Here is a 26,017-nt window from a genome sequence, read left to right as displayed (position 1 = left end):
TGCAGAGCTCCTGGCTGCCCTCTTGGGATAAACACGTCCCTCCCAGCAGGCACAGCCCGAGCAGGGCCCTTGCAGGGCTGGGGCCACGCTGTGGGGTCAGGAGGGAGGCTGGTACCTGGAGATGTTATCATGAAGGCGCAGGTCAAGTTTCAAGCACGGCTTGCTAAGCGATTAACGGGGGAGCTGGGGTGGGGAGAGGCATGGAGTTCAAGTGTCCCTGACAGGCACTGGCTGGGAGACCCTCATCCTAGCCAGGACACCATCTATCCCACCCGCTGTGTGGCCTGGTTGCTCCCAGTAGTTTCTGAGGCATGGTGGGGCTAGAGGCACACATGTACCTGTCCTTCCGCCAGCGTGTGGCTGGAAGGAGCCAAGGTCCCAGCCCTGCCCTCTGGGGGCCCCATGGTAGGATTGGAGGGAGGTGGGCAAGGAGTAATAGGAGGAACTACAGCATTTCCAGTGCCCTAGGCACCGCACTAGGTCTTCCTGGGCAGCTGGAGGTGGAAAGAACTTTTATTACCTCTGTTTTCAGAGAAAGCAACAGAGACCGGAAGATAGGAAGTGACTTGTCTGAGGTCACCCAGTGGGGAACTGGCAGGCCAGGACACAGGCCCATGTTTGTGCCCACATGAACCCTACACCATGTGTGGAACCCAGAGTCATGGGTCAGGCCTAGGCTGAGGCCCCAAAGGCAGTGGTGTGCAAATTCGGGCATGCAGGTACAGGAAGACAGTGAGCTGGGAGCCTATGCGGACACCACAAGGTCCAGAGCATCCCTTTGGGGTTCAGACTCCAAAGCTGATAGGTGGGCTTCAGCTGTGTGGGGAGACATGGAGAAACACCTGGCCAGGACAGAAAGGTCATCGCAGGTAGAAGCAAGGAGCTCAGGGCTGAGTCTGGGGCAGAGCATATGCATGTGTATATGCTGGGTGGTGGGGAGTGGTGGCCAGAGGTGGGGCAGGCACTGGGACAACCCCAGCCTGCTCAGCCAGCTGCCTGTGCAGCCAGTTCCGGGAGGCACTGATCCCTCTGTTTTGCTGGAATCGTTCTTTGCAGCCACTTGGGTTTCCCTGAACGGTGACAGAAGAGGCCCTCACTGAGCTGGCCCACGGGGAGAAACCTGAGAAAGCCCCGAGTCACGTGACAGGCCCGACACACCTGGGTGTACACGGGGCACAGGGAGCCAGGCACAGCCCAAGGGACAGTGCCTAACCAAGGAGGCCTGTGGCAGGTTTAGCCTGGCTCAGGGTGGGCAGCAAGTGGAGGGCTGGCCCTGGGCCACCTCCTAGGCTCCAGGGCTCTGATGAAAACACCAAGATTGATTTCTGAGTGGCACCCTGAGAAGTGGGAGGCCTGGGGACTTGCTGAGATCAAGCATCTGCCTGGGACAGGGAAGCCCCGGGAAGCAGTCTTGCCCATCTGCTGCCTCGGGGGTGGCCCTCAAGGCCGAAGCCCCATGCTTGCCAGGCCAGGAGGGCACACCGGGCCACATCATGAGGATGAGCAGGTGAGGTTCCAAAGTCTACTCTTTGGACAAAGGGCCTCCTATGTGTGAGCCCATCTGCCTGTGACCACTGTGTCTTGCCCCTGCTGTGTGTGTGTGTGTGTGTGTGTGTGTGTGTGTGTGTGTGTGTGTGTGTGTGTGTAGGGGGACCCTTTGAGTGCTCGTATCAGTGTGCAGATTCCATTCTGAGCATATGCACGCCCAGAATGGAGGGCCCCGCCGTCTCAAGTCTCTAGTCCGGAAGCGGCAGCTCATTTCCTGTCCCTCGATCTGATAAGCGTCTCTTCCTCCCTGGCCGTACACTTCCTCATTGAGATCTACTCGTGCCTCAAATGCCACAGGCTACTTGGAGGAAGACAGAGGGAAGCCTGAGAGGCTTGGCTCCAAGCAGGGGCCCAGTTCACCATGGACAACAGATGGGACAGTCTGGCCCTCCCCTTCCCGAGCCTTTGCTCCCATGGATGATTTCAGTCAAAGGCTCTTTGGGGGGCCTGTGGGTCCTTGCTGCCCGCAGGGTCCTAGGTCCTTTGTCTGCCCTGATCTTTGTTTCCACATCTGTGCTTGAGATACTGACAAACACCCTCCCTGTCCCTCTCCCGGACACAAGTCTACTTGGATTCCCAAGGACTCCCAAGTGAGAGAGAAGCAGGGAAGAGAGGCTGTACGTGGTCCTTCCTTCAGCCCAGCCCGATCCCCTTCCAGCAGGCTGGTTTCACCTTCTGAGAAACGGCTGGTAGAGACCCACAGCACCCTCCTTCTGTTCGACTTTTGGGTGAGAGCCTGGTGGCCTCTGAGCATGGGGATTTATGGATCTAGAGGACTGTCCCTAAGCAGGGAAATTTGAGCTTCCTGCCCACCACCTCCAAAGTCACCTTAGGGCAGGGCTCACAAAGATTGGGCTAGATGAGCTGCTTCTGGGGCTGCTCCTGGCTGGCTTCCAGCCTGGGCTCCGGGTCTGGGTCCAGGGCCCCTCCCTGCTTCCTCCCTGTGATTCCCTGGGTCCCTGGTCAGCTCAGATTGCTTCTGGCTCTGGAGGAGCCCCAGGCGCCTTGTTGCAGCCTTCGCTGGTGTCAGTTACACCCCCACCTCCACCCGTAGGAATGGCTTACATGGCCCCAAAGCCACCCTTAGATAAAAGGGACACTAACCTGGGGGAGGGTTATGGGGGAACCCTGGGAAATCACTGCAAGGGGATGGGGGGTGGTCAATGGAGCAGCAAGTTTGGTGACAACGGCACAAGTCAACCTCCTCTTCCTCAGAACAAATCAAGGAAGCATCGTCCAGCAACCCTTCTGGGGACGGGCTCGCTCCTGTCAGGACCAGAAGCAGAAGGGAGATGAAATTCCCTAGGACCACTATGAAAGAGAAACCACTGCCCAGCCAAAGAAGGGAGGCTGAGATTCACACCAACAGCCCGTCACACCAACACTGCAACCTGTCCACAGAGTGCTCAAAGCCTAACGGTTGGAGTGGGGAGGCGGGACAAAGCCCTTGACCTCTAAGCACCAGGGCTTCTCTCTAGGAGCGCTGGGAGGAACTACAGAAGCCGAGGGAAGGAGAGGAGGCAGGCTGGGACTTCGGGTGTTCTGGAGTCTGAAGCCATGCACCTATTCTAGACCCTTGCTCTGGGGACCCTGGACACCCGAAGCAGCGAAAGCCAGCACTCAGGAGGTCCAGGGCCAGTAAGATGTCCTGGAGGCTATGAAAAGTCCTCCAGTGGTGACAGGCAAGCCCTCCTACTTGTTCTTAGCTGTGCAGGGGCTGATGGGATGTGAGGGCTGAACTGGGTCAGGCCAGTATCCGCAAGAGATGAGCCACCACAAAGTCTGGGGTGGGAGTGCTACAGGCAGAGAGCACCACAAGTGCAAAGGCCCAGAGACGAACTGAGTCTGGAAGGTTTGCAGAGACCCAAGAAGGCCAGTGGGACTGAAGCAGGTGTGCAAGGGGTAGGTTGGTACCAGGTGGGGCTGGATGGCCAGCAGGCCTTAAAGCTAGAGTCGGGAGGTTGGACACTTGTCAGCAGGGGGACAGGGAGTATGGAGATTTTAAAGCCCTTTCCTGTGGGCTACAGGGGGCCAGATCTCCTATGGCCAAGAAAGACCAGACCAAGGTTTCTCAGTGGAAACATCTGGGTTGAACTGGGACATGATGGGACCTAATCAACAGTTGTCAAGGGACTCCCTCTGGTTGTGGTGGGGCGAGCTGAGGCTGGACCAGGGTGGGCGCTGTGGAACTGGGAGAGGTGGTGGGTTCTGGCTGAATTTAGGAGATGGAACCAAGAGGCCTTGCTTGCTCAGGATGGGTAAGACAGGCATGAAGGCTGACCCAGGCTTAGGGGTATTATTTACTAGGTCAAGGAAGTCTCGAAGGAGGCCAGATCTGAAGAAGGAAAAAAAACCCCAGACTTCTATTTGGCCATGCTGGTTTGAGAGGACTCTCTGACTGAGTGGATGGGCTGCAGGTGGTGCGGGCTCAGGGCTGAGGGCCAGGGCACAGACCTCAATGTGGGCACTATCAGCATAGAGGTGGCATCGAAAGCTGAGACACCGGACAAGGCCACCATGGAGGAGCAGTCACTGGTGCAGAGAGGAGGCCTCAGGTCACTGCTGAGGTCACTGCTGACAAGGTCAGAGGAGGAGAAAGCAGCAAAGAGTACCTAGAAGGGGTGGCAGGGAGGAGGGCAGAGACCAGGGCAGGAGGACCCCTCTGGGAGGAGGAGGACCAGTGTGCCAGGCGCTGCCCAGAGGCCAAGGAAGAGGAAGAATGAGTGACTTGTGGATCGACAAGATGGGGGCTGTGGGTGGCCCTGACTGGGATGCTGGGGAGGGAAGATGCAGGCAGCTGAGGAGAGAGCACCAGGTGAAGGGAGGAAGGTTGAATCCCTTGAGGAATTCTAACTTCAAGGGAAGATACTCAGGTGGCAGTTGAAGGGGGTGCAGGGACTGGGGGGGTCCTAGTTAAAATGGAAGCTGTTTCCTCTTTGCAATCTGGTGGAAGAGACCTGCAAGAGAGGGGCCAAGTGAGGCGGCCAGGATGGCTGGAGCGAGTCCTGGAGGGGGCAGCCTGGAACAGGCGGCAGGACTGGGGTGGGGGGGATGCTTCACCCTTTGAGCAGTGAGAAAGCAGAGCTGGTGGGTGCAGATAGACCCGGGAGCTAGAAGGCTGGCTGCGGTGGAGATGGGGTCCTTCTTGTCATGTGATGATGCCTTGTCCTCACTGAGGTCAGTATCAGGGTCAGAGGTCAAGGGCACAGAGTGAGAAGGAGGTGATGGAGGTTAGGGGAGACAGGGCGGGGGGAGTGAGCTTCTCAGAGAGTCGGGGGGTAGGTATACTGGCGAGGAAATGTGGTAGGATCCTTGTGCAGCATTGAGAACCCACAGGAGATTTGTGGCCTGGCCTCACTCGGTGCCGGTGCGCTTAGCATGACTCTCACACCATCCATCCATACCAGTCTGTGTGGTAAAGAGTCACTGTCCTGAGTTCCTGTGTAGCCCTAACCCCTGGCCCTCCCTAGGGACCCTGACACTGCCAGGAGCCTCTAGGACACTTCTGGGGCCCCAGCTGCATCTGTCCTGGTCCTCTGGGGCCATGCCAATTGCCACAAATTTTGGCTATTGTCCAATGGTCCTAAACGCAGTCTTGACCTGCTCCTTCCGCAGCTTCCCAGGATGCCCTTAGGATCCGCACCACCTCCTTGTCTGCCCTGGAAGGACTGGGGCCAGCCTCAACGTGGGGTTTTGCCCCATGCTCTGCTCTATACAGAGCGCATCAGAAACCGCTAGTGACACCCAGTCCCGTTCTGAGCCCCACCTTCTCCCTCAGGGGAGTGACTGCCTATCCTGACCCTCTGCTCCCACTTCTTCCTGCTCAGCCCCTCCCCATCCTGGAATACACGGGCATGGGGAAGATGCTGTAAGCAGGAACCACCCAAGCTTCCTGGTCATTTGCTCCATGGCTTCAGAGGGCGGCCACAGTGACAAACAGGAGCCCTGGGGCACATCACATGGTCATGAACTAGCCCAGCCAAGAGCCCCACTTGGCCCGAGTCTGGCCAGAAATGAAATGGGCAGGAAGGGGAAGTGATGTCTCCAGGCCTCCCAGCAGACCTCCTCGAACTGCCGCAGGGAACACCGCACACATGTCCCCTGAGCACACGAAGCTGTCATGACCCCTTTGTGGATGACGGTGGTCTGCTCACCCTCTATCTTCAGCAAGTGTTTGCAAACTAACTCCACTGCCCAATCCTTTCTTCAAGTGACATCTTACTTGAGGCTAGAGACAGAAACAGCTCTAAGAGCTGCCCTGGTGAGAAGGAGTTGGGGGGCACAGAGGCCTCCCTGCTTGGCCTGACTTCTCCTTCCCCAGAGATGCCCCCCAAATCCCACCTGGGAACTCCAAAGAGTTTGAAGCTGCCCTCCTGGTGACAGGCACAGTAAGTGACAGTAGGAGGGCATCAGTATGCTCTGCCATCCAGGATGCTAGGCTCCCCAAAACTCCTTTCGGAGTTGTTCACAGAGTGCCCTGGCTCCAAGCACATGTCCACTTACCAGAGACGGTGACCACGATGTACTGCTGGGATGCTGGGGACGGGGCGGGTGCGCCGGCCGGCTGCGAGGGCGTGGGGGCAGCCGGAAGCTCTGTCACGTACTGCTTCTGGCTGCCCGGTGGCTGTGTCTGGGGCTGGGGGTTCTGCAGCTCGGTGACATATTGGGGCTGGGGGGTGGCGGCGGTGGCTGGGGGCTGGGGGGGTTGGGGTGCTGCTGAGGGTGGGGGCGGCGGCTGGGGCTGGGCCTGTGGAGGGGCCTGTGGCGGCTGGGATGGTTGCGGGGCTGCCTGTAGCTCGGTAACATACGCCTGTGTTGCCATGCCAACAGTGGGGAAAATGATAATAAATAAGGCCTTTTTTTTTTTTTTTTTTTTTTTTTTTGCTTGCTTGGGAAGAAGAAGGGGAGGTGGGGAAAGAAAAAAAAAAAGAAGAAGGAAAAACAAGAATTAATCTACAGGCAGAGGAAACCAGGGACAGATCCTGGCTCCCTAGAGACATGTACGGGTTCAGTAACTTAATTAAGTCCCAGGGCTGGCAAGATATAACCAACCCATCACTGCAGGGGAACCATGAACTGAGGCTAGTCTGCACCTCTTCCACTCACCCCTGCCCAGGAGTCCTGCTCTCGTCCTCCCAGCACCCAGCGTGTGGGAGATCCCTGTGCTGTGGGGAACTCTGGCTTTCACCCGGAAACAAATAGTACAAATAGTACGGTTCTCCTGAGGGACCTGCCAGGCTGGGCACTTTCTTTACATTTATTTCATTTTAAACTTTGCAACAATCACATCTGAGTTTCCGTTTGGTCCGCCAGAGGAGGAGCTGAGACTCAGAGAGGTTAAGGAGTTAGCCTCATGCCACACAGCAGGGAAGTGGCAGGACTGAGTCTGAACCCTGGGCATTCTGAGCACTTGACTAGTCAGCTAATTGCCGGAAAGGAAAGTCATGGGGCAAGCTGTCTCCCAGCCAGCCTGTGCCAGTTCCCTGCACAGCCACCATCTGGGCTGGGATTCTTGGCTGAGTATCATCCCCAGTGGGGTGCCAGACACTGGGAAGGTGTTTGAGTCCAACAAACCCCTGAGCTGCTCACAGCCACAGAAGTGAAGGCAGTTAAGGGTGGCGATACCAGATGTGAGCTCATCACAGAGAGAGGGCCCTTGAAGGGCCAGGGGTAACCAGGCTGGGAGCAGGCCATGGCCACAGGGCAGGCCCAGCAGCCGCTGCTGACTTCAGAACGGGGCCCACCTGACCAGGCAGAGGCAGCTTTTCTGGCTGCTAAAAAGTTGAGGTCCCTTTCCCAAGGTGCTGGGTGAGGGACACTGTCTCTCTTGTGAAGCCCCATCCCTCTTGCCAAGTCAGCAGTGGGCAGGGCAGGTGAGACACAAGCTCTGGTCCAGTCAGGGCACGACTTGAACTTGGCTACCTCCTAGGTGTGACTTGTGCAAAGGGCTTCCTCTCCGTGGGCCTCCACTGCCCCATCTGTGAAATGGGAAGACAGCAGGCCTACAATACAGGGTTGCTGAGTGCAGTCTGATCATGTGGGCAGTGCTTGGCCAACACCTAGTGCAGCGTGAGCACTTAAAAATGGCTCTGGTTCCCGTCATTGCCCAGGGCCCTTTAACAAGGATCTGAGTAAAACTACAAAAAGCCTCTGGGCCCTGCCTCCCTGCTTTGGGTAACTGTCTACAAAGGAAACAGGGGCTTCTGTCTGCACATGGGTGGGCTCTCTGGGCTTGGGGTAGGCTGGGAGGGGCTGCAGGGCTCTGACGGGGTGAGCAGAGCTGGCAGAGCCCTGGGGCCACCTTCCCTGCCAAGCCAGGTCATTATAGAGAGAGGGGCAGAGATAGGAGGACTGGGCCCTGGTCCAGGTGGTGAGGAACTGTCCTGGGCTTTCCCATGGGGCAGGATAGAAGGGTGGCCTGCTGGGGACTCAGGCAGCAGGGGGAGCTTGCCCATCTGGAGAGGGAAGAGGCTACTGTCTGCCATGCACACAGAGAAGACATCTTCCCCCAGCCCCTGCCTTCCTCAAACTCCTTCCTGCCAGCATTAGAGGGGCCCGTCTTTGTGGGCCTCTCTGCACTACTGAGTCCAAACTCTGGCCCAGATTAGGTGCTCCAGTTACTGCAGATGATCAGCGCCTGTCTATCCAGTGTCAGTCCCACCTCAACAGGAACCCTGGCCTGTCTCTTAATTCATGAACATGTAAATGACCTTCCTCTGGGTCTCAGTTTCCCCATCTGTTACCTGGGGATGATGAAAACACCCAATTCATAGGGCTGTTGTAAAAATCCAATGTGATCAGCCCAGTACCCAATAAGTGCTGAGAAGTGGAAGCTGCTATTATTATTCATTCAACAAACATCCATGCTAGATGAGGCTGGAGGGGGAAGGAGACAGACATGATCCTCAAGCTCTTGGAAAGAGGCACCAAGGGGAACTCTGACTCTTGTGTTCATCAGCCTTATGCAGGGAGCTGATTAAATGCAGGTTCCTGGGCCCCACTGCCAGAGTCTGGGATGACCCTGGAGTCTGTTGTTTGAGCTAGTCCCCTGGATGATTCTGAGGCAGGTGGTACTGGGGGCACTGAGAAACCCTGGCCTAGGCTTTCCCAGCTTGGAAAGCTTGCCCCTTGTGGGCCCTCCCACCACGAAAGGGCTTTAAAAGCTCCACACTTGGTGCTTTCTCCCCCTCGAGGTGGAGAGCCTGCAGGCTTCCTCCTTTCCACTCAGGGGCAGGGGAAGAAAGCGATGAGACAGCTGAAAGGCTGAGCTCAAAAGGGGGAAGTGGAGATGGATAAAACAGTTAAACTGATTTCTCTAATGGAGACCTTCTCAGCACTGTCATTGTTAGTCTTCAGGAAGAACGATGCAGGATGTCAAGTTTCCCATATTTATTTCACCCGGGAACCCCCTTTTTTTTTCCATTTGTGGAAGACTAGATTCAGAGTTCTGTAGGGTGTTCCCTGGGGAGGCATAAGTTACAAATATCCATACAGGATGAGGCATTCCCCATCTATTTGAGCATGAGACCACTCAGCAAATCTTTCCTTAGCAATGAAACTGCCCCCCGCAAAAAAACCCAAAAAACACACCAATGACTGCACCTGTCTTCAAAGCCAACACCTGTTTTTGGAGAATGTTTGAATCAATTCCTTAGGTCAGGGGCTGGCAAATTTCTGTGAAGGATCAGAGAGTCAAGATTTTTGGCTTTGTGGACAGACAGTCCATTGCAATGACTCAACTCTGCCACTGAAGTGGGAAAGCAGTCATAGACAATATGTAAACAAGTGAGTGGCTGTGTGTCAATAAAAGTTTATTTTTAGACACTGAGATTTGAATTTTATATAATTTTCACATACCATCATATATTATTCACATCACAAAATACCCCTCAAAAATGTAGAAATCATTCTCCGCTCACAGGCCATAAAAAGCAGGTGGAGGCTGTAGTTTGCTGACTTGTTTTGGATGCCAGATCCTTAACCAAACGGTTTACACACAAGGCCCTCCCAAGGAAATGGAAGGAAAATCTCACTTTCCTCACCTGTAGAATGGCTTCAAAAATGAACTTTCCAGAGAATGAGGAAATTAAATATAATGATGTGAGATTCCTTCATTCTCTATATCCAGTTAGTTTTTAAGGCTTGTCAATAATTCATCCAAAGTAAATCCTAAGGCCGGGGCATATCCCTCCATCTTCATCAGCGCCGTGCTAGTCTGGGCTACCATAATCTCCTGCACGGGCCCCCTGCAACAGCCTCATCACTAGCTCCCAGCTTCACTCTTGCCTCTATATGATCTATATGATCCTTTGAAAACACAAACTCCATCATGCCACTCCTCTATTCAGAAGGCTCTAAGGCTCCCCATCACATTGAATAAATAAAATTCAGAGCCCTCCCCATGACCTGCAGGGTCCCATGGGATCTGGCCCCTCCAGTCCCCTTTCTCACTCTGGTTGTGCTCTAGCAACACCGTCTCTCCTTCCCAAATGCTCCAGACCTCCTCCTGCCTCAGGACCTTTGCACCAGCTCTTCTGCCTACTCACATGCTCTCCTCACCTGTACCACTGGCTCCTTCTAATCACTCATGTCTCAGCTTATATGTCACCTTCTCAGGCCTCAAGCATCCCCCTTCCATGTACTCTGGAGTACATATTCCTGTTTTATTTTCTCCCTGGCCCTGTATCCTGTTTGTTTGTTTATTTTCCTCTTCCCTCCATGACCAGAAAGGTAAGCTCCCCAAGGTTGGAGATCTGGACTGCCTTGCCCATCACTCTAACCTCAGGTACCAGAACACTGACAGGCATACAGTGGGGACTTAACTTTTAACGTTAAATAAGTGTCTGTAATGCTGGGAACACCCTGCTAGTGAGTGTCAAAAGCCAGTTCGAATCTACCGACTGGTAAGACCTTGAGAAAAAGCTACTACTTCCTGCCAGTAGCAAGCTTGTGGTACAGGGGCAGGTGATGCCTCCTGGTCCAGAAGAGGCCCCTTAGGCCAGGAAGACCGCACTGTGTAGTTGCTGTCTGGAGGCCGTGTCCCTGGGGAGAGTCTGCCTGGCCCATCCCCTGTCTTCTGCCCCAAGATGCTGGGGTGGGTGGCAGGAGGGGAAGGTGAGACCCTCAGCTCCAGAGACACCTTTCCCAGGTCCCTACTTTTCCCACAACACCCACACCCCCCAGCTCATCCAGCTGCCTCCCGGAAGGTTGAGTCTGAGCCCAATTTTCTTTCTGGCTACTCTCCTAAAGCTGGAGGAGGACCTTAGAAGAGTGACACTTTCTCACTATAAACTCCTGGGATCCCTGTCATCGTCCCACACAGCCCAACAAGTGAGTCAAGCTTTAAAGCCACTAGGCTCTCGCTCGATGCAAAATGATAAAAATAAATGTGAATGGTGTAATTGTAAGGGCTGAACAGGAAGCAACAATCATCATAATAACAGTAGCAGCCAACATACTTTGAGCAATTACTATGTATCTTATGCTCAACATGTATTCCTTTATGGGATCCACAGCACAGTAATATAAGATTAAAATCATTACCAGTGAGCACTGCAGCTAGCTTAGATGGGAGAAAACACAGGCCCAGAGAAGTTAAGTTACTTGCCCAAGAGCATACAGCTAAAAAGCAGTTGATTGTCTCAAGGACAAGCGACCAAAGCCAGTGTTCCCTTCTGTAGTCAAATGACCTCTCTGGGCTTGGGCCCTTCAAATGCATAAGATATAGTGGGGTGGGAAGGGCAGTAAACAGGACTAGGTCACGGGTAACATCACTTTCTGCTCAGAGTTCCCCTTTCTAATAGATGCCAATGATCTGGCAACTTGGTTATTTCTAGATCTTTACTGAAAATTAATCTCAACTCTTCCTAACTTTCAAGGGGTCCTAACCACCTCACAAAGGGGCCTGGGAAAAGTCCCTGGAGAAGTGACATCTCCCAGCCTTATCTCAAATTTTTGGGGGAAAGCTTTGTGAGAACCCAAAATGTTCGTTCTCCTTGAAGTGTATTGATTGATTTTAAAAGAAAAAAGCTGCAGTTTGCACTTGGCTCTGTTAATACCAAGCACCAAGCTCCAAAGCAAGACAGAGAATAAGCAAAGTGAACTTGGCCTGGCTGCCTATTTAAAAAAAAAATTCTTCCCCAAGCTGGCAGATCTTGTCACCTGGCAAAGCAGTCACTCAGACTCTTCTAACCAACATGGAGAAATTCCCCTTTCCTCTGACCTCAGTGTCCCGCTCTCCGCCCACGTGGCTCTGGAAGCTGGTACCTCCTCAGTGACATGTGACCCACTTGACACCAACTTGATTGACACAAAAACATGTGTCTGGCCAAGAGAAGCAGCTTAAGAAACTTCCTCGAGCACCATTTACTTCCCATTCTCAGAAAGGAAGACTAGGATGGGCAATACAGTTAGGAATGGTCCCATCTCCAGGAACAAGCCCCCTGCCGAGGGACAACAGGAGATCTTAGATCTTAGAGCTGCCCACAGAGAAGCGATCAAGTTTCTGTTCCTCTAACTCAGGCATCCAAGATACTCCTGCCACAGGCTTCCCTTTCTGCAAATCAAATCGTCCAGACTAAAGCAATACACCCTAGCCCACAGCTTCATGTAACTGTCTACCTTCACCTCCTCTCAGAAAGAAGGTAGATTTAGGAGCAGACAGCAATGTTAAAATTAACATTAACAGTCAATCTATTTAAAAAAAAAAAAGCATTCAGAAACAGTAGATAGGAGTAAAAAGTTCAAGGACGAACCCTTGAGAAATTCCTGAAAGGAATTAGGAATCCCTGAAATGCAGAAAAGAGGCTATGGCAATAATTCTCCCCACTCTACAGGATGGAAAACTGAGGCCTCAGATGTGGCAGGCACTCAGTCCTGGCGGGTTCTAAAGGGACGCGGCACAGGTGGCCTCCCATTGCCTAGAGGAGCCGGAAGGCCTAGGCGGCAGCTGCCCCACCCGGTTCCCGGGGCACCGGCCGGCCCCGCCCACACCTTGCGGCCTGGCCCCGCCCACCCACCTCGGTCCCGCCTCGCTACCCCCTCTCTCCCATTGGCCCAGCATTCCCAGTCCCGCCCCTCCGCACCTCCCGACATATAAAAGCCCCCCACCCCGGCCGGCCGCCCTCCACTAGCTGCCGGCCTGCGAGCGCCCGCCCCTCGCGGGGGCCGGGCCGCGGGGCCCGGGGGCGGGTGGTGTCGCCCCAGCCGGGCCCCGGCCCCATCCCCCATGGCCCCGACAGTCGCCGCCGCCATTTTGACTGCCCGCCCCTTCCCCCAAGATTATGATTACAGCGACACCCGCCGCCCGGGCCCCGCCGCCCTCCTCGGCCCGGCCCGCCACCCTAGGGCCGCCCCAGTTACCTCGGCTTCTCCCCACTTCTGTCCGCGGAAGGGCTTTCCAGAGGTCTCGGAGGCGATGTTGGGAGGGGGACAGAACGTGCCGGGGTCCCCGGGCCTGGCCGGGGGGGTGGGGGTGGGGGTCGGCCGGGCGGTTGTTGTTGTTGACTCGCGTTGCCGGGTTGCTTGGTCGCCACGACTACCGTGGCTATGGCGCCTCCGTTTCCCTCACCGGGGCAACTGTTGCTACCCACCCTACTTACGTCACGCGCCGGGGCGGGGTCCAGGGTGATTGGAGGCGCCGGGAAAAATTACTGGACGGCGCCTGGCCCTGCCGCTAAGTTATTGGCTCCGAGGCACGCTTTTCAACGTCCTCTCGACTTTCCGGCGTTCTGATTCATCAGTATGACTGTCCATCAAAGGAAACTGAACCCTCAAAGGCATCCGAGCCCGTCACTCCCTCAAGGAAGCAGAGGGCTAAGAATAAAGGGGTGGGGTCTGTGAGGTCGGGATTGGTTTGCGGCTGTAAAATCTACCTTCTGGTTCGACTAAAGGGACGTCAATCTATTCCAAGGTTTGCCGCGCTCGCTCGCTGGAGGCCGTGTGCTTGCGCGGCACGCACAGCCAGCTGGGAGTGGTAGTCCGTTCCTTGCGTACTTTAAACGCCTCACCAAATATAAAGAGCGAGAAACGATCTCTCCTTCAGACTTCTCCCTTTCCTGGTGGACCACTTCTTGGCCTCGTGCGCTGACGTCACGAAAGAATGCGGTGACGCAGTGCTGCTCGTCTGTGACGGCAGCGGCGGAGGCCGGCTCGGGGCTCGATGACATCACCGGCCCTCTTTCCCTCCCCATGTTGTCCTATGCTGGTAGGATGGACGTGCGGAGCCGAGACAGAGTTCCATCCCGGGGCTCAGCCCCAGAGCGACGCCTCCGCCACAGCTTCTGCCTAGACCCGGCCGAAAGCGCAATCGTCCTCGCTCTCCCGCCTCCCCGCCCCATTAGGCTCGGAAAGGTCACCGCTGCTCGGGCGGCCGCGGCTATCTCGGCCCCGCAGGAGGCGCGGGCCGCCCTGGGAAAGGTCTCGCGCAGGCGGGGGACTTAATTAGCTGCTTCTACCACGGGCGATAAATAAAGGTCAGCTCCTGGCCCCTCCCGGGGCAGCTTGTGCCGCTCAACAGGGCTCCGCACCAATCCCCTATTCCTACCCCCAGTCCTCCGTACCTCAGTTTTTCTAGGGGAGGAGAAGCGATAGAAGCGGGGCCTACACTACGGTGAGCGTCTCGGGTGCAAAAACTCAATCAAGATAATATTCTAATGCAATATTTTAAAATATCAAATTTAATAGGGAAAAAATAAACCCATGGTGAACAAAATAGCAAAATTTTAAATAAAAACAGGATCTGCCAGGACTGACAGAATGAGGTGAGTCATGCAAGTGCGGGTCAGGTCTTTTTTTTTTTTTTTTTGCTTTAATTTTTAATTTTAAAAAATATTTTCTTGGTGACTGAGTTTTTTGACACCCCTTAAATTGTGCCCTAATCCTCACCCGAGACAAAAGAGGGAGGAAAATGAAAGGGAAGACTCAGCCTGCATTTATAATTCAAATTCCACTGTGTGACAGTGAGAAAGTGGCTCGCCCTCTCTGAGCTCCTGTTGCCTCCATTCAATCAACATTACACTTCCTTCATGCCATACCCTGGGTGTAAAAATGAAGAAAGACAAGTCCTGAGACTCTGCATTCTACTACAATAAGAGACATAATAAGCAGCGAGATTAATATTTAAGGTTCATAAGGACTGTGAGAGCAACGTTAGAGTCTGTACCGTAATGGTGAGAGAACATTGTTGGTTGTGTAACTTGAGGAGGGGTCATTCAAAAGGCCTGGGGACAGGAAAAACAGCTGGCTGGGGTGGAATGAGCAAAGAGGAAAGTGCCAGGAGGTGAGCTCAGAAATGTAAAAGTAGAGGGTGGCTCTACAGAGCATAGAGCATATGCTTAGCATGTTTGTGCGAGGTCCCAGGTTCAGTCCCCAGTACCTCCATTGGAAAAAAGAAAGAAAGAAAGAAATGTAAAGGTAGTCATGACTGCAGAAATCCTCCCAAGAACCCAGCAATGTGGAATATTCCCCCTAACTTGACAGGTAAGTAGACAAAAGTCTCAGAAGGGGAAGTAGCTCCTCCAGGATCATGCAGACAGAACCTAGACAGTCTGTTTCCTTTCCTGGGACTTTCCAGTATGCTTTGCTGCCCCAGAGTGTGACCCTCGATGGTAGACAAGAAGCAGCAGTAGTTCCATCTGCCTCGATATTCTAGCTGAGCCCCGAAAATAAATGAGACTTCCAGGCAGGAGGCGCCTGGTTTAAATCTCAACTGGCAATTCAAGTCACTCAGCCCCTGCACCTGCTCCTGCGAGACAGGTTGGGTCCCAGGGCCAGCCATGTTGGTTGGGGAGGAGGCCTGGAGCCCTATTTTTATTGGCCATCCATTTCCCCACCTTCCTGAAGTCCTTGAACCCCAAGATGGGTACAAGCAAGCCTGGAAATCATTCCTTCAAACAAAATTATTCATTACAGAACTTAAAGGCAGGGAAGGGAGTGTGGGGCTAGAAATGGTCTGTATTTTTATCTGGTGGTGGTAGCACAGGTATATGGATGTAAAAATTCCCTGAACTCGCTAAGATCTGTGCACTATTTTGTATGTTATACTTCAGTTTGAAAGTTACAACACACATACACACACAAACACATTTATGAACCCATTGTAAGTAGCTCTCAACCGATTCCTTTCTGGAAACGTTGGTAATTAAAAGTAAGAAATTAAGCATGATCTTGCCTTCCCTGTGGTAGATTTTCATGGTCACCAAACAGCCCAATAATGCCAGCTAAAAAATGTGGCAGGAATGAGAGAATTAGAAAAATCACCATTTTGCAAAAGTCAGTGAAATAACTAATTTAGGCAGTGATCATCAATGGGTGTTACAAAACATCAGGTGGGGAGCAAGGTATGCACAGGGCACCAGAGTGTTCGCTGGGTGTAGGGGCACAGACTTTACCACAGGGGCCAGACTGTCACCAGTGTCAGCTGCAGTGAAGCTCAGCAGCACAATAGAGGGAACCTCGGGTCTCCTGATATGATACCAAAGGAAGGTCACAGCTTTCCCTAGGACATCTCTTGCCAAAATGTTGAACCTGACACTGATCAAGTCTCTCAACCTAACGTCCAGTTTACAGGAAACAGCAAGGGTAGAGGAACAAGTTAAAGGACATCAGGAAGCAACTGACAAACCCCGAGGGTGGAGTGTGCTACAGAACAACTGTCCCAGTCTCTTTAACAAGTCGGTCATGAAAGGAAGTGGGGACTATTCTAGGGCAGGTGACATCATTGACATATGGGGCCAAATTGTTCTCTGTCACAGAGGGCTGTGCTGTGCACTGTAGAGTACTGAGCCGCATCTCTGGCTACCACTCACTACATGCCAGTAGCATCCCCCTGCCAGCAGGTGTGACAACCAAAGGTATCTCCAGACACGGCAACTGTCCTTGGAAATACTGCTCTAGAGGATGGTGGAGCAACTGACAGAAGGACCCAGGGTCCTCAGGCTGTCTGCCAGCAGAGACAAACATTCTCTCTTGTTTAAGCCAGTTATTGGGTTGCTGTTAGATTCAGAGACCTTTGGAATTCTGTTCCACATTTTATAGTCACTGAAAGTTTTGCCCCAGATAAGAATACTCATTGACGCAGGAAATTGGAGGCAGTGTAGGCGTCCATCCCTAGGGGACTAGAAAGATGCAGTAAGAAGCCTGCGTAATACAGAATACTAAGCCAATGGTGAAGGCAACAAAGTAGCTCTTAAAAAATAGGATGCTGATGGGGTGAAACTCAGACACAACAGCATTTTAAAATAAGCTAGCCTTGCTCCTGACCCAGGTGTCAAGGTTGAGAGGTCTCCATGGAATTCTGCCCAAAGGGAGAGAAAAAAATTAAATTAAGAACCATCTACTAATGTGGATGTAATGAAATAAGAATCTGACACTTGGTGCACTGAAATCCAAGCAAGATGTCCTTCTATTTTGCTGGGAATTCATCATACATTTCTGCTTATTATACATGAGTTGTAGTGAATGATTAGCAGGCTGGTTCTTCTAACTTTTCAAACTATATTCACAATAGGATTAAATAAATAAATAAATAAATATATTTATATATATAAATTTATATTTATAAATATATATAAATTTATATTTATAAATATATATATGGCATATAAACACTATGCAGCTATATCCATGGATCTAATGGAATCTAATGTCAGGGGACATGTGCTCAAACAGGTTTGGGAAAATATATTGGAAGCAGGATTTTGATGGACCAAGACAATCTTGGAAAGCTATTGCTGGAGGCACTGTACCATCACACTGAAAGGAAGATTTGTAAAAGAAAAGAATGGATTGAGATTTAAAACTCAAAACAAAGAGAGGTGATCCCCTAAATACTTGAGCTTTTTGAGAAAATGCTTGGGACACAAGCATATCTACATGAAACTCAGGGGAATTTGAATATCTGCTTTGGTGTAAGATGATACTGAAGAATGATTGTATGTTTTGTTAGGTGTGAAAATGGCAGTACATTATGTAGGAAGATAACCTTATTTTTCAGAGATGTGTGTTATAGTCTTTAGAGATAAAAAATGCTGTCAGTAAGGTTGAAAAGAAATGGTGTGTTTAAAGCACCTAGGACAAAGCCAGGCATGTAGCAAATCCTCAATAAGTGTTACTGGTCATTGATTTAAAAGTTTGGAGAAATGACAATGTATTTACTACTCATTTCATAACCATATGGTAAATCTCCTTAATATATAAAGAACTCCTAGAGATCAGAAAGAAAAAGATCAACAAGCCAAAGGAATAATGGGCAAGGACATTGACCAGACAGGAAAGAGAAAACTATAAATAGTCTTAAACACATGGAAATATGTTCCCCCTCAGTGGTGATAAGGGAAATTTTCTCTACTCTGAGATACAGTTTTTTCACCTGTCCTGTTGGCAAACATCCAACGTTTGGTTAACACTCTGTTGGTGAAGCTGAAGGGAAACAGGACCTCTCATCCATTGCTGGAGGGGGTGTGAATTAATCGTACCCTCAAGGAGGGAGATTTGGCAAAAAAATTACAAATGCACATAATCTTCAAGCCAGAAATCTCACTTTGTGGAATTTACCTACAGATACACTTGCACACGTGTGAAATGACATTTGAGCCAAGTTCTTCATTGTGGTGTTAACCTAAGAACAAATGGATGACAAAATGTCTGTCTCTGGCAGTGAAATTAATTATGGGGCATCTATACAGCAAAATACGACGTGGCTGTAGAAAAATGACAAGGATGCATAAAGAGAGCTTCGCAAAGGGGAGATCTCCAGCATTTGTTGTTAAGTAGAGGGGCGGGGGAGGAAGGCATAGAAGAATTTGTAAAACATGCCACTTGAACTGAAATCCTGACACATTCTACCATGTGGTAAACCATGAAGCCTCGTGCTAAATCCAAGAAGTCAGACACACAAGGGCAAATACTGTGTGGTTCCACTTTACAACGTAAAGAATAAGCAAATTAACAGAGACAAGAAGTAGAATGGTGGTTACCAGGAGTTGGGGAAAAGAGGAATCTGTATTATTGTCTAACTGAGTACAGAGTTTCAGTTTGGGAAGATGGAAAAGTTCTGGGGATGAATGTTAGTGATGGTTGCACAACAATGTGAATATACTTAATGCTACTGAACCGTACACTTAAAAATGGCTGAAATGGCATATTTTATATATAATTTACCACATTAAAAAGAAAAAACTTTTTAATGCTACCTTTAATGTAAAAGCAGGTGTGGGGACGGATAAGAACTAGTATTCATATTTGTTTGTATACGTGCACAGAAATTCTGGAAAGCAAGAGTGCTGGGTTACCAAGGGGACAGAGAGGAAGGAAACAGACTTGGGAGGGAGATACTGTAGCGTAAACCTTAAGATTTTTGTTTTTTGAAGCACATGAATGTACTAGCTATTCAAAAGTAAAATTAGTTAAGACATTTGAAGAATTACTTTACTTAGGATTTGTAAGATTTGGGTGCATTTTTATGCTCGGACCATAATAACAATGATGATAACAATAATGATATTGGTAGCAGATAACATTTCTGAATTCGTATGTGTTAGTTTCCCACAACTGCTGTAACCTTTCGCCACAACTGAGTGGCTTACAGCAATGGAAGTGTATTCTCTCATAGTTCTGGAGGCTGCAAGTCCGAAATCAAGGTGTCAGCAGAGCCCTGACTCCCTCCGAAAGCTCTAGGGGAGGATCCTTCCTTGTCTCTTGCAGATTCTGGTGGCTCCTGGCATGACCTGGCCCTTTTGGCTGCAGCACTCCAATCTCTGCTTCTGTCTTCGCAGGGCCTTATCTCTTCTGTCTGTGTCTTTAACACTTGTCATTGGATTTAGAGCCCACCCAGATAATCCAGGATGATCTCATTTTAAAACCCTTAATTACATCTTCAAAGACCGTTGTTTTTTTTTTTTTTTTAATCCAAATACGATCACGTTCACAGGTCTTGGGGGATTAGGATGTGGATATATCTTTCTGCAGGTAACCATTCAACCCACTGCACTGACTGTGCTATGCTCGGTACTAAGCCCTTGAGGTAAATTCACCCAAGTCCTTCAATAGCCCTGTGAAATAGATCATTTATTATCGCCATCTTACTAATGAATTCAGAAAGGTGTAACATCTTGCTCAAGGTCACACAGGAAGCTGTGTTGGGCTCAAAACTGATTCACGTGTGAAGCGCAAAATAAGCTTCTGGTTCTGGAACAATTGGTTAAACTCAAACAATCAGGCAGCAGATATTTCCTGGTGTGTTTGTTCTTTGGCAGCCCCTTGGCCAAGATCAGGGAGAAAAGGGCAGAAGGGTGCGTCCCTTGAGAGTCGCTGGGAGAAGAGGCAGAGAAGGGGAGCGTATTATTCATCAGCCCTTTCGAAGCAGAACAATCAGATATGATTCCTGCCTTCTGGAGCATTGCCCTTGGCCTGAGACACCTCAGGGGGCAACCAAGGCCAGGCATTTGTCATGAAGAAAAGGACAAAGGAATAAAGTTCGAATCCAAAGGGAATGCATCAAGTAGAGGTAACATTTAATTAAGCAGCACTTCCTGCATGCTACTGACTGTTTTAAGAATTTGATGCACTCATTGAATCCTCCCTGTTTTACAGGTGAGGAAACCAAGGCACAGAGAGGTTAAGTGACTTGCTCAAGGCCACACAGCAGGAACAAGGCAGAAATGGGATTCGAACCAGCTCTGCCCATCATCAGAGCCCTTATTGTTGTGTTTTTAAGTTGAGATGAAATTGACATAACATAAAATGAACCGTGTTAAAGTGAACCATTCAGTGGCGTTTAGTATTTTCATAATGTTGTGCAACAACCACCTCTACCTAGTTCCAAAACGTTTTCATCACCCAGAGGCATACCTGATAGCAATTACTCTTCATTCCTCCCTCCTCCCAACCCCTGGCAACTACCAGTCTGCTTTTTATCTCTGTGGGTTTACCTGTTCTGTACATCTATATTTCTTTTTTTCTTTTTAATGGAGGTACTGGGGATCGAACCCAGGACCTCCTGCATTCTAAGCATGAGCTATTTCCCTCCCTCCTCTGCACATCTCCTATTAATGGAATTATACACAATATGGGACCTTTTACGTCTGGCTTCTTTCACTCAGCATAATGTTTTCAAGGTTCATCCACATGGTAGTGTGTGTCAGTGCTTCATTCCTTTTTATGGTGAGTGATATTCCATTGTGTGCATGGACCACCTTTTGTTTATCCATCCGTCTGCTGATGGGCACTTGGGCTGTTTCCACTTTTTGGCTATTGTGACTAGTGCTACTATGAACATGCGTTTATATGGAACATCTAAGTGGTTAATTTCATTTCATATGGATTTCATCTCGATATTGAAAAAATAATAATACTATCAATTGAGAGAGCTTAGAAGCAACCACATCAGCCCCCACGCCCAGTAGCAACGAGCAGAGTCGGCATTCATGTCTTGGCCTCTCAATGTCACTCTCCAATAAAGTGAACCCAGTCTCCCTGGGGAGAATGGCTGATTCTAGGACTGGGGCGGGGAAAATTCAAGATAAGCCTGGAACATCTTGTGGTGCTAGAAAGTGAGGAAGTGCTTTAAAAAAAAAAAAAAAAATGAAGCTATGCCAAAAGAGCAGTGCCTGAAATAAAATGCTTAGAGCAGGGGCCAACGGAAAGCGCTCCCAATGGCCAAAGTTGGAACAATTTGGACAATGAAATAAATAATAGCACTGGATTTTAACCCAAAGAATAAAAATAAGTATTCATGAGTCCATATTAGTATAAATGATTGAACAAATAAATAAGTGGAGATGAAACAACTCTTCCTGATAGCAGATTCCAAATAATAAATAATAGCAAATGTAAAAGGAGAGAGGTAAATGGAAAATTACTAATAAACAAACAGCACAGTAAGAATTTCTACACACACGATCCATCAATTAATGTGAAAATTGGTGGGTGGAACTTCAAAGGGAAACAGAATCTTTGCAGAGCTTGAAAGTGTCTCACTCAAAGTATTTATCACTTAGCATAGTTTTAACATCTGTTCACAAATTCTTCCACACCCCTCCTCCCAGGAGGTGGAGCTTAATTCCCCTGCTCTGGGTGGAGGCTGGGAATGTTTTTTTTCTGGACCTGAGTGGTGGATTCAGAAGTGTGTTCAGTTTGTGAAAATTCTTCTAGGTATCCACTTACTATCTGGGCACTTTTTGGTATGTGTGTCATACTTTGATAAAAAGTTTGTCAGCATGGAAAAAAAAAAGAAAGAAAAGAAATAGATGCAGTTATCTGTTTCAGAGATGCACATGTTGGTATTAAAACTGTAATGAGCTTTCCCCTTGAGAGTTTACTATTGCTTAATAAACCCTCACTTCACTTTCTTGAAAAAAAAAGTAATGAAAAGCAAGGAATTGATGATGGATAAAGTCAAGATGGTCACTTCTGCAGGGAGGAAGGGACTGTGACCAGGGAAGGAGGACATCTGTGGTACTGGCACCACCCTACTTCCTATCTGGGTGATGATGACATGAGTGTCCTGTTTATAATGATTATTTAAATTGCACAAATTGCAAATGTACGTTTTTCACATTCTGGTGGCATCCTAGAGCAGGTTTATAGTAACCTGTGAGAACTGATTTGTTAACTTTTAGGAATTTGGAGACATCACACTGATATCACGTTGGTAGCTTGAAATTGGCAGAAACCTATAACTGCTACAAATCGGGGCCTTTTTTTTCCCCCTGGAGAGCCCATTGTTAAACACTTCCCAGCACAAAACAGTTTCTCTCTATTTATGATATTATATAAACACTTACAAATTATTTTAAAATTCTGGTAACATACACATAACATAAAACGTACCATTTTAACCATTTTAAGGGCCCAGTTCAGTGGCATTAAGTACATTTCCACTGCTGTGCAACCATCACTACCATCCATCTCCAGAACTCTTTTCATCTTGCAAAACTGAAACTCTGTCCCCATAACAATTTTTTTTAACCTTTTAAAGTTTCCCTTGCAGAACATGGATTCTGGACCCAGAGGCTCTGTTCAAATTCCAACGCCCAGCCCCATTTACTAGCTGACCTTGGGCACCTTATGCCACAACTCTGTTTCCACATCAGTAGCATGGGGATACTCTTAGTCCTAATCTCATAGTCCAGTGGCTCTCAAAATTGTGGTTTCTGGACCAGAAGCATCAGCATGGTCTGCAAATTTTTTGCAAATATAGGCTGACCCCAGTGAGCTGGGGGGTTTTGTTTGTTTGTTTTGTCTTTTTGTGGGGGAAGGGGAGGTAATAGGTTTTATTTATTTATTTTTCATGGAGGTACTGGGGAATGAACTCAGGATCCTGTGCATGCTAAACACACACTCTACCGCTGAACTATACCCTCCCCACCCCATCCCCAGCGAGCAGTTTTAACCAGCTCTCCAGGAGATTCTGAGGTTTGCTCAAATTTGAGAACCATTATTATCATAGGTTGTAGGGAGGATCAAATCATTAAACAAGTGTAAGTATTTAGAACGGTGCCTGGCCCCTTGGCTCATGCACTGTAGACACTCACTTTTTTATTACCGAGGAGTCGAGAGACACTCGCAGCACAGTGGTGTTGGGCGGCGTTGGGGGTGCTGGCTGTGCCCCCTCTCCACGTCTGGTGGGGGCTCTGGGTCCCTGGTCACTGCTGAATGGAGGCCTTCTCGCCTCTCTGTTGACGATGACAGTGAGCTGGACCACATCACCTCATCCTTGGCGAAAGGTTATCACTCAGTCCGGGAAACGGGAAAGGTTGGGTTGGGGGGAGCCGTGCCCGCCTCCCCTCTGCTGGAGGAGATAAAGGAGGTCACTTGGCTCCTCCACCGCAGGTAGGGGGAACTGAGAGTTATAAATGGGGGGCCAGGAGGGAGTGGAGGAAACTGCCTCACTGCACCCACTCTCACGTCTCAGGCAGCCCCGTCCAGCATGGCCAAGCGCCCGCTGCTGCTCCTGCTGGCTGTGTGGGTGCTGGCTGGGGAGCTGTGGCTGAGGACCGAGGCCCGAACAGCACCCTACAGAGTGAAGCTTTGCGGCCGTGAATTCATCCGAGCAGTCATCTTTACCTGCGGGGGGTCCCGGTGGAGACGGTCGGACATCCTGGCCCATGAAGCTCTGGGTGAGACTTGGGAGGTAGTGTGTATGACGGGGAGGGGGATTGATGGGATGTGGGATAGGTTCAAGGAGAGATAAAGGGCCAGGGCAGGAGAGTCCTTCCTTTCCTACATGCAGCTGGGGAAATGGGCCAAGGCTGGGGGAGCCAGTTAGAAGAGCTGCGGAGCTGGGATGGAGGGGTAGGGCGGCCAACCATTTCCACCTGCTAAAAGTCAGAGAACAGGCTACTCTTTCTGGAACACCTGCTATGTTCGAGCCCTGTGATAGGAAAGGCTGCTGTTTGTACGACCCTGGTAGGCACCATTCAGAAGCCAAAACTGAAGTGATTTCCAACTCTTTAGGGAAGGTAGTGTGAGGGGTGTGGTGTATACAATTTGCCCCCTAGGAGGTGACCTTCCTTCCATATTGCTTTCCCTCCTTGATCCTCTTTATCTGCAAAGAGGAGGCAAGACCCTGTATCTTGCAGGTTTGTTAAGTGGCAAAATTGAGTCAAAACAGATTAGGACACAGTCTAAACAGGTCAGTGGGCTCAATCTGGGCTCAAGCAGAGGGCAGGCAACTGACAAAAAATAGATGATCATGATGATGATATGAATGTGGACTTAGAAGACACACTGCCTGGATTCAAACAGCAGGTCTACACCTTAATAGCCGTTTGTCCTTGTGAAGTTACTTTACTGAATTGGGCTTCAGTGTTGTCCTCTGGAAAACGGGGGCGATAATAACAACATGGAGTTGTCATTGAGAAGGATAAAGGACTTAATCTACTAAAGCCCTTACAGCAGTGTCTGGCAAAAAAAAAAAAAAAAAAAAAAAAAAAAAAAAAGAAGCAGTGTTTGGCACACAGTAAGTTCTCAATAAATAATCAGTGCTATTTTGTGCGCTTGCCATGTGCCAGACACTAATTTTTTAAATGGGTATTAATTAAGTCATCTACTCTGTATAAAACCCTAGAAGGTCCGAGTTATTATTATCCCCACTTTGCAGACAAGGAAACTGAAGCTCAGAGAAGTAAATTTACTTGTTCAGGATTATAACTCAGAGGCTGGATCAGTGCTTAGTTCGGCTCCCAAACACATGTTCTCAACTATCAGGTCCTCCATAAATAAATAGTAAGGGAAAAGAGGGGGAGGGTAGTAGCTCAGTGGTAGAGTGTGTGCTGAGCACAAGGTCCTAGGTTCAATCCCCAATACCCCCACTAAAAACAAAACAAAACAAACAGACAAAACAGTAAAGGAAAGCCAAGTTTAATGGGGTTAAGTAAGCTGCCTATCAAAGCTGGAACCCAGGCCTGACTGGAATCAAAACCTTTACCCACAAGGCTGAGTCATAAGAACAGAGAAGTAGCTGGACCAGCCAGGAACCTGGACTCTGGGTGTGACAAGAGTGAGTCCTAAGCACTAAGTCTTTCCATCTTTTGCAGGGGATGCCTTCCCAGATGCAGACTCTGAAGCAAACAGCAAGCTGGATGAGGCAGTGGCTTCCAGCGAGTGGCTGGCTCTGACCAAGTCCCCCCAGGCCTTCTATGGGGGCCGACCGGGCTGGCAGGGAACCGCCGGTGCTCTGCGGGGCAGCCGCGATGTCCTGGCTGGCCTCTCCAGCAACTGCTGCAAGTGGGGGTGCAGCAAGAGTGAAATCAGCAGCCTCTGCTAGAACGGAGACAGGGGAGGGGCGCTGGGGTGAACGCCCCAGCCCTGCCATCCACCTAACTGGTGTCCAGCTGGGCACCTGTTCCTGGCCCCTCACCCGTTCATTCATCAGCAAGTCACAGAGGTCAGGCACTGGGGGCTCCCCCTACCCAACCCTGACCTTCGTCCAGCCTACCCTGAACCGTACCTGGCCAAATGGGGACCCTGACCTCTCCCCAACCTATATCATGCCTTTCCTGGCCTATGCTGTCCCCTGATGCAACAGTGCCCCTACTCTCCCCAAACTGGCCACACTGAGACCCTTGCCCAAACTGTGACTCTCTCCTGCCCTAACTGTGGCCACTGTCCCCTCGCTAGCCCAAATTATAGCCCTGCCCCATTCCAGCCTTTGCTCCCTCCCTTCCCCCTGCCTTCCAGCCCCTCTACCTCTAACCCCGCCTGCTGGGGTTCTAATGCCGTGGACCCGTGTTGGTGATCGGTCCCCTCTGTTCTGTTCATATCCTGGGGTGGGAAGCTGGGTGGGGGGATGGATCAGAACCTTCTACGACCCCCAAAATAAAAGTTCCAAAGGACTTTGCAGGGTGTGCGTGGTGTTTTGTGGGGAGGGGCGGGTCTGAGGGGAGCGAGGCCGCACCCTCAGCGCCCCCCCACGCCCCAGACTCCCTCCTGTCCCTCCACCACTCCTCCTCTCCCCTCTCCCCGCCCT

The 26,017-nt window shown here is 50.2% G+C and overlaps 2 protein-coding genes across 8 annotated transcripts in view; one reads left to right on the top strand and one right to left on the bottom strand.

Moving 5' to 3' along the window:
• The window catches only part of RFX1 (regulatory factor X1), a 30,007-nt gene extending 16,835 nt beyond the window's left edge, over nucleotides 1-13,172 (bottom strand). The window contains exons 1-3 of one of the 6 annotated variants that reach the window (XM_074350608.1): nucleotides 12,910-13,172; nucleotides 6,052-6,436; nucleotides 2,653-2,814 (exon numbers count right to left, since the gene is read on the bottom strand). In XM_074350608.1, the coding sequence (XP_074206709.1) occupies nucleotides 2,653-2,814; nucleotides 6,052-6,370 (481 nt within the window). In that variant the 5' untranslated portion in view covers nucleotides 6,371-6,436; nucleotides 12,910-13,172. The remainder of the gene's footprint in view (nucleotides 1-2,652; nucleotides 2,815-6,051; nucleotides 6,437-12,909) is intronic. The other 5 variants (XM_074350607.1, XM_074350610.1, XM_074350609.1 and 2 more) reach the window with 5 other exon arrangements.
• Nucleotides 1,179-25,912, top strand: RLN3 (relaxin 3). 2 transcript variants are annotated; one of them, XM_010954155.3, is made up of 3 exons: nucleotides 1,179-1,507; nucleotides 23,462-23,666; nucleotides 25,086-25,912. In XM_010954155.3, exons 1-3 carry the CDS (start codon nucleotides 1,304-1,306, stop codon nucleotides 25,313-25,315), a joined length of 639 nt encoding a protein of 212 aa, XP_010952457.2. In that variant the 5' UTR covers nucleotides 1,179-1,303; the 3' UTR covers nucleotides 25,316-25,912. The 2 variants fall into 2 exon arrangements, with proteins under 2 accessions (XP_010952457.2, XP_074206718.1); XM_074350617.1 differs by lacking the exon at nucleotides 1,179-1,507 and adding an exon at nucleotides 2,823-3,450.
• The last annotated feature ends 105 nt before the right edge of the window (nucleotides 25,913-26,017 follow it).

Source organism: Camelus bactrianus, chromosome 22 (assembly GCF_048773025.1).
Source record: "Camelus bactrianus isolate YW-2024 breed Bactrian camel chromosome 22, ASM4877302v1, whole genome shotgun sequence".
Classification (NCBI taxonomy): domain Eukaryota; kingdom Metazoa; phylum Chordata; class Mammalia; order Artiodactyla; family Camelidae; genus Camelus; species Camelus bactrianus.
Note: the sequence above shows the minus strand (reverse complement) of the source record. Positions and strands in the feature narration are given on the sequence as shown.

Bases quoted from the DNA above. Each gene is read 5' to 3' on its own strand.
- RLN3 (XM_010954155.3), top strand. From the start codon at position 1,304: ATGAAAACACCAAGATTGATTTCTGAGTGGCACCCTGAGAAGTGGGAG. The intron at 1,508-23,461 runs GTGAGGTTCCAA...CTCACGTCTCAG, and splicing joins CACATCATGAGGATGAGCAG to GCAGCCCCGTCCAGCATGGC. The intron at 23,667-25,085 runs GTGAGACTTGGG...CATCTTTTGCAG, and splicing joins CCTGGCCCATGAAGCTCTGG to GGGATGCCTTCCCAGATGCA.